This window comes from Stenella coeruleoalba, assembly GCF_951394435.1.
Source record: "Stenella coeruleoalba genome assembly, chromosome: 2".
Classification (NCBI taxonomy): Eukaryota; Metazoa; Chordata; class Mammalia; order Artiodactyla; family Delphinidae; genus Stenella; species Stenella coeruleoalba.
In genome coordinates, this window is record NC_137147.1 from 124,210,821 (window position 1) to 124,224,399 (window position 13,579).

Sequence of the window (13,579 nt, forward strand, 5' to 3'; positions counted from 1 at the left end):
GATGACATCTTGTAATTACTGAAAACAAATAACAGTCAACCAGCAATTTTAAATCCAGCCAGATTGTCCTTCAGAAATGAAGGTGATAGGGCTTCCCTGGTGCCACAGTGGTTAAGAATCCGCCTGCCAACGAAGGGGATATGGGTTCGAGCGCTGGTCCAGGAAAATCCCACAGGCCACGGAACAACTAAGCCCGTGAACCACAACTACCGAACCTGCGCTCTAGAGTCTGTGAGCCACAACTTCTGAGCCCTCACACCTAGAGCCCGTGCTCCGCAACAAGAGAAGCCACCACAATGAGAAGCCTGCACACCACAACAAAGAGTAGCCCCCACTTGCCGCAACCAGAGAAAGCCCACGTGCAGCAACAAAGACCCAACTCAGCCAAAAATAAATAAATTAATTTAAAAAAAGTAAAAGCCAATAAGAATATTTTAAAAAAAAATTTTAAGTGAAGGTGATATAAAGATGTTCCCAGATAAAGGGAATTTGTTGCTCTCAGACCTGCCTTACGAGAAGTACTGAAAGAAGTCCTTCCAGCTGAAAGAAAAGGACCACGTGTAATCCAAATTCACAGAGCAAATAAAGATCACTGGTAAAGGTAATTATGCATGTAAAAAACAGTATATTTGTTTTCTATTGCTGTGTAACAAATTACACAAATATATGACAATACAAGATATTACCTCACAGTTTTAAGGTGTTGGCCAGACTGTTCTCATCTGTAGGCTTAAATGGAGAAGAATTTGCTTCCAAGCTCATTCAGGTTGTTAGCAGATGAATTCCCTTGGATGTACAGGACTGAGGGCCTCAGCTTCTTGCTGGCTACTGGCTGAAGGTTGCCAGTAGTTCCTAGAGATAACCTGCAGAGTCTTGGCCTGTGGGCTTTCCCATCAAGGCTCCTTAGTTCATCAAGGCAGCAGTGAAAGTTGCTACAGTGAGTCTGCTAGCAAGATGGAGTCTTGTGTATCATAACATAACCACAGTAGTGACATTCCGTCACCTTTGCCAGATTCTGTTGGTTAGAAGGAAGTCACAGTTCCTGCTCATACTCGAGGGGAGAGAATTACACAAAGGTATGAGCATCAAGAGGCAGGGATTATGGGAGGGGCCCCCTTAAAATTGTGCTGCCAGAGACAATGGAAATATATTCCCCCTTTTTCATCTCTTAAAAGACAACAACATAAAACAGTAATTATAAAACTATTGTTGGGCTTATATAAAGATGTAATATATATGACAATAATAGGACAAAGGAAGGGAGAGGAAAGGGGGCTATCTTGGAACAGTTTCTATATACTGCTACAATTAAATTCAAAGTAAGAATAGGAATGAAATAACAAAGAGAAGAAAAGAAATCCGTGGAATTGAAAATGGACAAATGATGGAGAAAATTTATGAAACAAAGAAAAAGCTGGTTCCTTGAAAAGATCAGTAAAATTGATAAAATCTCTAGCTAGACTGATGAAGAAAACAAAAGACACGTACCAATATCAAGTATGGAAAAAACTGTTTTCACTACAGATCTTATAGATACTAAAAGGATAATAAGGAATATAATGAATACCCTTCTGCCATTTAGAAGAAATGAACAGATTCCTCGAAAGACACATATGGCCACAACTGACCCAAGGGAAAAATAGAACAATCTAATAGTCCTACATCAAAGAAATTTAGTTCATAATTAAAACTTTACACTAAAAGTCTTTAGGTGGGCCCAGCTGCCTTTTCTGTTGAAATATTTCAAATATTAAAGGAATAAACAATAACAGCACTACCCAAACTCTTTGAGGAAACACTTCCAAACTTATTGTATAAGGCATATAGTACCCTGAAACCAAATAAAGACATTGCAAGAAATGAAAACCACAGACCAGTTTCACTCATGACAAAAGTTAGAAATAACCTTAACAAAATACTATCAAATCTCATCCATCATTATATAAAAAAGAATATTACATCACGACCAAGTAGTGTTTATCCCAGGAATGCAAGCTTTGTTTAACATCTGAAAATATGATGAGTAATTTACCCTCTTAATAGAATAAAAGTAAATACCAAATGATCCTTTCAATAGATGCAGAAAATGCATGTGACAGTATAGTATACCCATTCATCATAAAGACTCTCAGCAAGCCAAAAGCAGAAGACAACTTCCAAACCCTAAGGAAAGACACCTGTGAAAAACTACAACTTACATCATAGTAAATGGTGAACTGCTGAATTCTTTCCCTCTGAGATTAGGAACATGGCAAGGGTATATGCTTTTACTACATTTTGTCAACATTTTATTGTTCAAATAAGGGTCCTGGGATTGGAAAGGAAGAAGTAAAGCTGTCTTTATTTGCAGAGAACATAATTGTATGTTTAGAAAATCGTAAGAAATCTCAAAAACATTCTAGAACTAAAAAGTGAATTTAGCTAGATTACAGAATACACAAGTTGGTATACAAAAATCAATTTTATTTCTCTATACCAGTAATTAACATTTAGAAAATGAAATGTAAAAACAATTCATTATGATAGCAACAAAGTTTAGTAATAAATGTAATGAAAGATGTGCAGTACTTGTATGCTGAAAAGTACAAAACATTGCTGAGGGAAATTAAAGAAGACCTAAATAAATAGAGAGGTATTCTGTGCTCATGGTTTGGAAGAATAAATATTATTTAGATAATTTGGGGCAGATTTACATTTTTAGAGTTGGTAGAGTTCCAGTCAACATTGTAACAGGCTTGTTTGAAGAAATTGGTAGGTTGATTCTAAAATTTATTGCCCAAAACAGTTTAAAGAAGGTTTGAGAATGTTACCTGCTATCAAAACTTACTATAAAGCTGCAGTAATCAAGACAATCTGGTACTGGTATATGGATACACTTTTAGATCAGTGGAACAGAATAGAGTTCAGAAATAGATCCACACTTGTATGGTAAATTGTTTTGTGGCAAAGGCACCAGGATAAATCATCGAGGAAAGGTAGTTTTTTAAACAAATTGTGCTGGATTAAATAGATATTTATATGGAGAATAATGAACGTTGATCTGATCTTACGCTGTACACAGAAATCAGCTAGGAATGGACCATTGCCCTAAATATAAGAGTTAAAAGTATAAAACTTCTAGAAGAAAACAAAACCTATGTGACATTGTGTTGGGCAAAGATTTCTTAAACAGGACACAAAAAGCACAAACCATAGAAGAAAACAAATGACAGTAGATTTCATCAAAATTCAGAACTTTTGCTCTTCAAAAGACACAGTATAGGAAATGAAAAGGTAAGCCATAGACTAGGAGAAAATACAAAACATATCTGACAAAGGGGCTTGTATCCAGAATATATACACAATTGAGTTTTAAACTAATAATGAGAACAACTACACAATAAAAATGGGTAAATGATTTCAACAGACACTTCACAAAAGAAAGTATATGAATAAGCCCAGTATCAGAACAAGCCCAGTATCAGTAGTCATCAGGGTAATGTATATTAAAATCCCAATAAGTTACCACTTTATACTCAATAGAATTGATAAAATTAAAATTACTAATAATGCCAAGTATTAGTGAACATGTAGAACATTAGGAACTCTCATACATTGCTGGTGGGAGTGTAATATTGTATAGTCGCTTAGAAAAACAGTTTGGCCCTTTTTTAGGAGGTTAAATGTACATTTAACATATGACCAGCAATTCTCTCCTAGGTATTTACCCAAGTGAACTGAAAACATATATCCACAAACAGACTTGTATATGAATGTTCACAGTAGCCTTATTCATTATAGCCTAGGAATAACCCATTTATCCATTTGCTACTGACTATATAAATAATAACTATATATCCATATTATGGAATACTGTTCAGCAATACAAAGGGATTAAATTTTTTTTTACATCTTTATTGGAGTATAATTGCTTCACAATGGTGTGTTAGTTTCTGCTTTATAACAAAGTGAATCAGTTATATATATACATATGTTCCCATATCTCTTACCTCTTGCGTCTCCCTCCCTCCCATCCTCCCTATCCCACCCCTCCAGGCAGTCACAAAGCACCGAGCTGCAAAGGGATGAACTTTTGATGAACCACAACAACATGTATGAATTTCAGAAACATTATGATAAGTGAAATAAGTCAAATACAAAAGCCTAATACTCTATGATTCCACTTATATCAAATTATAGAAAGGCAAAACATTAGTGGTTGCCTGAGGTCTAGAGTCTGGGCAGGAAATTGTCTATAAAGAGGCAGGAAGGAACTTTTTGAGATGATGGGAATATTTTGATTGTAGTGATAGTCACATGACTGTATACAATTCGTCAGAGTTCATCAACCTGTATACTTAAAATGGTTCAGTTTTATTGCACCTCAGTAAAGCTGTTGGAAAGAAAGAACCATATTGGTAGGGAATGTTTGTCTGCTTTTATTTATATATGCTTTCAAACTTTTCAGATGGGTTTCTTGAGACTGATACAATTTGTATTAAATAGGTTGCACCTGGGGGGAGAAAGCTTGCTAAAGCAGACAAAGTTATGAGGTGATGGGGCTACCATGTTAGTGTTCAGCGAAGGATTTTCTGTTGAAGGAACATTTGAACAGACACAGATGAAGTGAATTCAGTTAAGTCAAAAAAGGTCTCTTCACATGTGCCCTGCACATTTCTTACAGAATTTATATCTAGGTGTTTTGTAGTTTCTGCTACTATTACAAATAAGATCTTTTTCTTATCTTATTGCGTTGGCTAATAATCCTTAAATTAATTTTTGTTTTCATCTTTGTCTTATATTTCCTATTTGTTAATTTCTTGAGGAAAGTAACTATACAGATTGTATATGTTGTTAACCTACAGTCTTCCTTCTGTGCTGTGTTTCCAGTGTGTGCTCAATTAATGGATTTTAGTGGTTTTTACTTAGACTAAGCAGATCATTGCTGTATTTGTTAATCTTTGTTTTTCCTAGCTCAGTATAGCACCAAGTTGTAAGTAGAATCTAAAAAAGACCTGAGGTGGAAAACTAAAGATGCCAGTGCAATTTTATGTAACATAATTTTAATTTTACTGTCAAACAAAGCGAGTATAGGATGCACATGAGACTGTTTGCTGGCAACTTTAAAGGCACCCATGGTGGATGAAAGGTGGGAGCAGTGAAAAAAGGTATTCTTGAATTTCACTAACAGATTAAAAGAGAATGTCTGGAAGCAGTTGATTGGTCAGGTATAGATTAGGGATGGCCATCTTGGCAAGATTTACGGTTTTATTTGAATAGAAGGGGTTCTTTTATATTTCATGCCTGTCTTAGTCTACTTTAGGTAAGTGAGGTATCTGAAAACAGATTTGAGGGCTCAGCATCATCTGTCAAAATGGCAACAGTAGCTCATGTTCATGCCTTACCAGTAGATGGCAGCAATGTGCATTGTTTAAATATTCTTGCTCCTTTTTTTTAAATTAAGTAGTGAATAGGTACTGTATATTTTTCTTTTAGTGAAGACCAAGGCAGATATGATACCCTCATTTTCTTTAAACACATAAAAGTCATATTAGTGTTGTGTAATATCAGTTTATATGAAATAATCTTAGAAATTCAACTGATATAGCTCACCTAAAAAGTGTTAACTTTTTATAACTTTTGTTGTAACTATTTCTTAATTGAAATTTGTATTCTCCACAGTATTATTACTATTTTAGATACAGTTTTCTGCCTCATAGGTTTTTCTAAGAGACCAAGCTGTCATAAAATGTTTTAGAACTAAGCAACATTTTACTAAACAAAATGCAAGTGTTTTGTTTAATCACATGACTGTGGAGGCTTTTTGTTTGTTTGTTTGCAGAACACTTATGAATTTTTCTCTTTCATGAACAAGCTAAAAATTAATGGTGACTTTTATAAGAAGAAAGTATTTTAATCCTTGGTAGTTAGGTCCAACCAGTTATCTTCACACAGAATTGCTGGCCTCCAGGAAGTGACCTACCTATAGCATATGAGGGTTCTTGCCCCTTTTCTGCCCTTGTCCAGGAAGGCTAGTGGGATGAGAGCTGTGTAGAACTGACCCTCAGCTTTAGGAAAGACTGGGGGCAGGTGACAAAAGTCTGTGACTTGAGGAGTCATACAGCAGATAAATCATTTTAGTTTCTTTTCTTCTCTTTTATTTCTTTTTTTTCTTCCAGAAATCTGTCGATTTAGGAGAGAGGTTTGGAACTGTTTTAGAAAATAATATTTATTCAGTGCTGAGGTTTCTCCCAATTTTTCACACAATGTGTGCTGTTTAATTCTTAAAAACTGCAAAGTTCTTGTAAAACGAAGAATTCAGAATAGAGTTTTATCTTATAAAAACATGATTTATCAAGATCACTTAACATATATCTTACATGTTTTGGAATTCTTACAGATCACAGAAAACCTTTTTTTTTTTTAATTTTTACCTAATACACCGTAAAACAACACAGTCTGCCAGACCACAGTACATCCGTAATTTAGAGCAGCAGATGTTGCTACACATGCTTCTTTTTAAGACCAAGAAGCAGCAGAAGAGAAAATAAAACAAAAAGTTCAAAACAGAAGAGCAACATGAAACAGTACAGAGATGAGGGAGTTGGGAAGCCAAGGGCAATTGGTGAAATTAGCAAAGAGAGGGGATGTGGTGATCTGGACTCTGTGTTTTTTGTATATAGCTTTTAAATGCTTTGTAAGTCATATACTCATCCTATTAATCGAGGTTTGATAACTTTCTACTAAAATTTTTTTTCCATTAAAACGGTATTTCAATTAAGCTGAGGCAAGAAGGAATTAATATTCATTATAGTGTTTAATCATTTCACATTTCATATGAGAATTGGCTAAGATGTGCTGTGCCATGGCAGAGTTCGTTGCTTTGTCTCAGAGTCTGCTAATGTTTTCATTTTGGTTTTAACTCTAGCTGATCCCACAGTTAAGGACTTAATCGGAGGCTTCACTGCACTTCATTACGCAGCCATGCATGGCCGGGCTCGGATTGCACGCCTGATGTTAGAATCTGAATACAGGAGCGACATTATTAATGCAAAAAGCAATGATGGCTGGACTCCCCTTCATGTGGCTGCTCACTATGGTAGGGACTCATTTGTCCGACTCCTACTGGAGTTCAAGGCTGAGGTTGACCCGCTCAGTGATAAAGGTACAACGCCGCTTCAGCTCGCCATTATCCGAGAGAGGTCAAGCTGTGTGAAAATCCTCCTGGACCACAATGCCAACATCGACATTCAGAACGGTTTCCTGTTGCGATACGCTGTGATCAAAAGCAATCACTCTTATTGCCGAATGTTCCTTCAGAGAGGAGCAGACACAAACTTGGGTCGCTTAGAAGATGGACAAACTCCTTTACATTTGTCTGCCCTTAGGGATGACGTGCTTTGTGCACGGATGTTATATAATTATGGAGCGGACACGAACACAAGGAACTATGAAGGACAGACCCCACTGGCTGTTTCAATAAGCATTTCTGGAAGTAGTCGACCGTGTTTGGATTTCTTACAAGAAGTCACAAGTATGTAATTTAATTATTACTACTATTACATTTTTTTTAAATTTTGCATCTTCTGAGGAGCTTAAGGTATTTTCACAACTTAAAATGACCAAACATTAATGATTCTTATTAGCCTTGCTCATTCCATTCTTCTGAACTAAAAAGAAAGCTCTATATCACAGGATTTCATTAAAAATTGTTATGTTACTAAAAGTAAATGGGGGTAGATAGGGTGTTAGAACACCCTCGATGTTAGATGTTAAGATCGATGCTAGAACAAGGCAGTTCCTACTGGTCATAAACATAGTCTTTCCAGGCTTTCCTGGAATTGAGACTGAGGAATTAGGAGAATTTTGGATCTTAGCATCCATAGCTATGGAAGTGTCCTAGAATTTGTGCTTTATTGCTAAGCTGTTGCTCATGTTTTATTGTTGCTTTTCTTCTTCTTTACAATGTGAACACACATGAAATGGAACAGCAGTGTTATTTATCAGACATCCTAGTAATGCAGGTTAAGGATGATAGAAATCAGAAAGTGTTGTAAAGAAAAATTTGCTCCCAGTGGAAAATTTGGTGCCACTGTCTCTGGCCCACACAGGACTGTATAACTGACCTGTTTTTGTGTGGGCACTTTTTTTTAAAGCCAGGAAAAGTGTCTGACCCATTGTGTGTAGTGGTGCGTGTGTTCGTGTTGTTTTTCGGATAGAGGTATTAGTTCGTGTGGAGTAGCCACCCTCTCCTGTCCGACTTCCTTGTGACCAGTCGAGTATGTGTCTCAGAGCTTAACATCACACATGAAGCCACAGTCTATAAACAGAACATTTGTCTGCCACACTTTTTAATGAATTCCCCTTCCTTACCTAAGTTTTATGTTTCATTCATTGTTATGGAAGAAGAAACACATTCTGGGTACCAGGTACTGGAGGGTGAGGAGTTTACTTGACCTGCTTGTAAATAATCCACTGCCCCCCTGAGAGCTGAATTTGGGAGTAGAAAACTTATGAAGAAATGAAATGTAATTTGTATTTTGTTTATTCATAAGAAAGGAAGGATGAAATTATTACCACTAAGTATATTCAGACTCAAGCATAAAAAGAAATCACACTCAGGATCTAACTCATGCTGTCCAATAGAACTTTCTGTAATGATGGAAATGGTCTCTGTGCTGTTGACTGTGGTAGCCACTAGCCCCATGTGGCTGTTGAACACTTATTATGTGGCAAGTGCCACCCAGGAACTGAATTTTTAATTTTATTTAATTAATTTAAATTTAAACATCCACAAGTGCCTAGTGGCTGTCGACTTGTACAGCACAGATATGCCTGCCTTGGGAGAGATGTTTTGGGCTATCTGGTAGGTGGTCCCTTGCAGAAAGCTTTTGAGGCACACTGATGTACCCAGAGACAGGAGATGTTATGTGTGCTGATTCCTCCCCAGCTGACCCTTCAGATCCAGGCCACATTTTAGGAAAAGACTACAGCAAAAATTCAAATGCTGATTCTCTCAGCAAATGTTCTAGCAGTTTTCATTTATATAGACCAGTAGGGGTGTTGGTGTAGTGAAAGATAAGATTACTCTTGAACTTGAGGTTAGAATTCTGTCGTGGTATGTAGCCTATAACGTATATCTTATTCTTAATAAATTCTGAATATATATTTGTTGTTGCTGCTATTGTTGTTGTTTTAACTTAACACTAGAGGCTCATGGTTAAATTACCTTGTCTGTCTTCAGGAAGGCATGTTACACACATAAATGCCACAGCCTTGTTTGTTAAATACTTTGCTCCGTGGTTAATGGTGGTAGACTAGGGCTAGACTATGTTAGACCAGCCATGACTCTACCACACATTAGCTGTAACTTTGGGTGGGTTAGCTAACCACTTTGTGCCTCTGTGTCCTCATCTTAAAATTGGGGTAATTATATCTGTCTTACAGGCTTGTTGTGAGGATTGAATGAGTTAATATTTATAAAGCACTTAAAACAGTACCTGGCACATTTTAAGTGCTATATATGTTTTTTTTTTAATAAAATAATTAATTAAGTGAGGGTAGATGAACAGCAAGAGCTGGCTTGCTACCTACAGAGTGAATCCCTTAGATTCTTATTCTACCCTAGCCTCTATTTTCAAATCTATAAACTGTTGTGTGGTCTGCATCTGGAGACAGGCAGCCAGGGGGATGGGGGGAGCTGCCCCTTCATCCCCCGGCCCTTGGAGCTGCTCAGTTCCACCATGGAATGCTGCTGGTGAGCAAGAATGTTGAGTTAAAAAAGAGATTCACACATACCTTTAAAATTAGGACAGATAGAAAAATCGACGGGACTGCCTCTTTGTGTTTGAGTTCTCCACTGCACCTAGAGCAGAGCCATACACCTCAGTAAGTGTGGGTTGGCTGATTGGCTGCATCTGTAAGGATGGTAGCTGAGCAAACTTGGGATGCTTTTCAGAAGTGAAGGACCATCTGTCCTTGGAAGGCTGCAGTTATCCTCTGTCTTCAGGTGATGCAACATAATTCATTACTTCTTGACTTTGCTGTCAGTGGTGTTTCGTGCCAAAAGCAAATTAAGTGTTTCTGCTTCACCTGTGCATTATTTATTAGATTTTCTTTTCCTAGTGAATAATTATGTGCTAGAAGGACCAACTGTAGCTGATGCCCTCTGGAGGTCTGTACTGGCTCTCTTGGAAACCAGAGTGAGGACTTCCCTGGTGACGTAGTGGTTAAGGATCCACCTGCCAATGTAGGGGACATGGGTTCGAGCCCTGGTCCGGGAAGATCCCACATGCCGCGGAGCAGCTAAGCCTGTGTGCTGCAACTACTGAGCCTGCGCTCTAGAGCCCGCAAGCCACAACTACTGAGCCCATTGCCACAACTACTGAAGCCCACACGCCTAGAGCCTGTGCTCCGTAACAAGAGAAGCCACCGCAATGAGAAGCCCATGCACTGCAACAAAGAGTAGCCCCCCACTCGCCACAACTAGAGAAAGCCCGCGTGCAGCAATGAAGACCAAATGCAGCCAAAAATAAATAAATTAATCAAATAATTTTTAAAAAAGAAAAGAAAACCAGAGTGAAAGATGGTTGGGTGGTTCAGGGAGCCATCAAGTCAAATCCCTGAGCTCCTTTCAGTCTTTACTGCTGCTGAGAGCTACCGCTCTCTAGGCCCCGAGTCCTTGGCCTCACATCTGAGAACTCAGACTCCTGAGGTGTAAGGACAGCAGAAATACCACTTGGTGGTCTTTATTCAGGGCCATTTTACTAGAGAGCAAGTTATTTAAATTGGAAGAACTCAAGACAATCATAATCCTAGAATCTAAAAGCTACTGTGGCTTTTTAGAAAAATTGCCAGAAAAACTCTGATACACACACTCCATAAAAACAGAGCAGGTCAAGTGGCTTAGTTATAAGGTAGTATCTGTGGGTGCCTTGTTGGTCACAGTAGAGGGAGAAGCCACAAAGAGGTGGTGTTAATTCTACAGACAGACTTCCAGAAACCTCTGCCTTCTAGAATGGCTGGAACTCAATGTGGTCACCTCCAGAAAGCCAGTCAACTGAAGGAGCAGCTTTTTTGTGCCCTGGAACGGTAAATACAGCTAAGAAGAGCCAAGGATCCTACCTGGAGAATGAGGATCACCTTGCTGAGGGAAAGGTGTTTCCTGCTTAGAGAAGCCAGTTTTTGGTCTTTTAGTTCTTTTACTAGATAAAAAAAGAGTGGCGCAAATAAACTAAAGGGACAACAACAGAGAGAGCAATGAAGATGTGACTGATGACAGGTAGAAATGGTGATGACAGACAGCAGCAGACGTTCTGATGGAGGTCCATTGATGGAGGATGATGGAGGTCCGTTGATGGAGGTCTATTGGAGACAGTCATTCTGAGGGTCATGCAAATGCATGCAGTTAATTAAAGTAGAATAATTTGTACGTAGCATTTGCACAGACACCATTTGGAGCTAAGAGGATTATGGAAACTCTGGCATATAGGAATGGGCAAAAATTCTCTAGCTGAAGATAAAGAGCAGAGATTGTAGGAATGTTTGCCCAATTCAAAAGAAAAAATTAACATTTATGCACAAGAAAGGGCACAAGAAAGAGCACAAGAAAATGTTGTTAAAAGAGGTGCAACGTTAAAACTTCAAGAAAGACTATTTCATAAGTAAAGCTTACCCTGAGAAATGGTTAAATAATAATAGAACTCTCCTTGAGCAATGGGATTTTAATCTAGTGCTCTTTTCCCCTTATCATCTCCCTGCCCTACAATGTAAACTTTCCGAGTCAAGGAGTTACTCAGAATATGAAAGTTTTTTAAGAAAGAGAGATTTCATGAGAAAGCAGTTTTGCCCTCTCGCCTGTTTCATGCCTTGCCCCCCACCCCCAAATACCCACACCTTGGTGAGCTAGGAGGACTGCAGTGACTGGAGTCAGAGAAACATTTATTCTCCAGGTGGGGTAAGACTCTGGTGAAGTCTCTTCCCTTGGAGAACAGACTTTGTTATGAAGTTTCTGAGTGTATGTCAGATAGTTATTCTCACCCTCCCCCTGGCAGAGCCATGAGGGGGTCTTTATTGGCTCTTCATGTGAGAACCTGATGGGGTTCCTGAAAGGAAAGCTCAGAACATCGGGTGTTTCCTAAGACTGTGGCTCTCCCTCTCAGGCTGGTCCATGCACAGCTCCTGGCAGTTTGTCACAATGACCATTTAAGTGTTCCTACCAGTTTGTGGCTCCAATAGCTACTGCTGCAGGTGCACAGATTTCAGCTGTGACTCTAGATCTGATTCTCTCTCCAGATTTTATGGTGGTTTGCCCTGTGACATCAGTTTACTGATGGGTCCTAGATAAGTCATTAATTTCAGTTTGTTTGGCTTTTTCTTCTTATAAGGACTGGAGCGAGGACTTCAAGTTCATTATATGTTGGAGCTGAAACCAGAAGTCTATTCATTATTTTTATCATTTTTACTTACAATGCGAAAATCATCCTATCCATGGTCCCTTGGGCTGAGTAGAATTTTGCCCACTTGTATTCAGAGGCATGTGTCTCCTTTATAGCGTCCTGAAGGTTTCTCAGCTGTGCCTGTGTCATGGGTGCTGTTGAATCAGCTGAGTCTGGTGGTGGAGAGAGCAGTTAATGGGCTCTTGACCCAGTGTCTGACTTACCTAATAAACTTGGGCAAGCTGATTAGCCTCCACCTGCCTCATGGGTCTGTTTCCTTCTCTGAAAGATGGGGGTATTAGACCATAGTCCGTGGAGTCCCTCCTTTTAAAAATTCTTGCCAATAAACACTCTTAAAGGGGATGATATCCTGCTGCTTGTGGTTTTATTTTATTTTGTTTCTGGATTCATGTAGAACAGTGTGGACTCTTGGGGGTCCTCAAGACAGTTTTAGGTGCCCATGAGGCCAAAACTAATTTCATAACAATACTAAGATATTATTTGCCTTTTCTTTTTTTTTTTATTGGAGTAAAATTGCTTTACAGTGTTGTGTTAGTTTCTGCTGTACAATGAAGTGAATCAGCTATATGTATACCTATATCCCCTCCCTCTTGGACCTCCCTCCCCCCGTCCCCCCCCATCAAGGTCATCACAGAGCAGGGAGCTGAGCTCCCTGTGCTGCACAGCAGGTTCCCATGAGCTATCTGTTTTACACATAGTAGTGTATTTATGTCAAACCTAGTCTCCCAATTCATCCCACCCTCCCCTTCCCCCCCGTGCCCACATGTCCGTTCTCTGCATCTGTGTCTCTGCACTGACTTTTGCACTGATGGTGTAAGAGCTGTGGTGGGTAAAATGGCAGGTACCTCAGCATTAATCAAGGCAGTAGTCCCAGAGGGTACTAGTAGTTGTGTTCTTCACCACAAGGCAATCTCAGTAAAGACTGTTCCAGTTCCATTTAGGAATCTCTTTGATTTAATTTTATTAAATCTTATCCCTTTCAGTATGTACCTTTTAAATATTCTGTGGGATGGAAATTGAAAGTATTCTTACTGTGTAATGAAGTGCTGTGATTGAATGGAGGAAAAGTACATCTGTGATTTGTTTGAGCTGAACCAGCAGCATTTTTGGTGGAATACCATTTTTACCTGAAGGATGGATGG

The 13,579-nt window shown here is 38.7% G+C and overlaps 1 protein-coding gene across 1 annotated transcript in view; it reads left to right on the forward strand.

The window, feature by feature from the left end:
- ASB7 (ankyrin repeat and SOCS box containing 7) overlaps nucleotides 1–13,579 on the forward strand; it is a 49,119-nt gene that overhangs the window by 23,938 nt on the left and 11,602 nt on the right. The window contains exon 5 of the mRNA XM_079914099.1: nucleotides 6,908–7,513. Coding sequence (XP_079770225.1) covers nucleotides 6,908–7,513 — 606 coding nt within the window. The remainder of the gene's footprint in view (nucleotides 1–6,907; nucleotides 7,514–13,579) is intronic.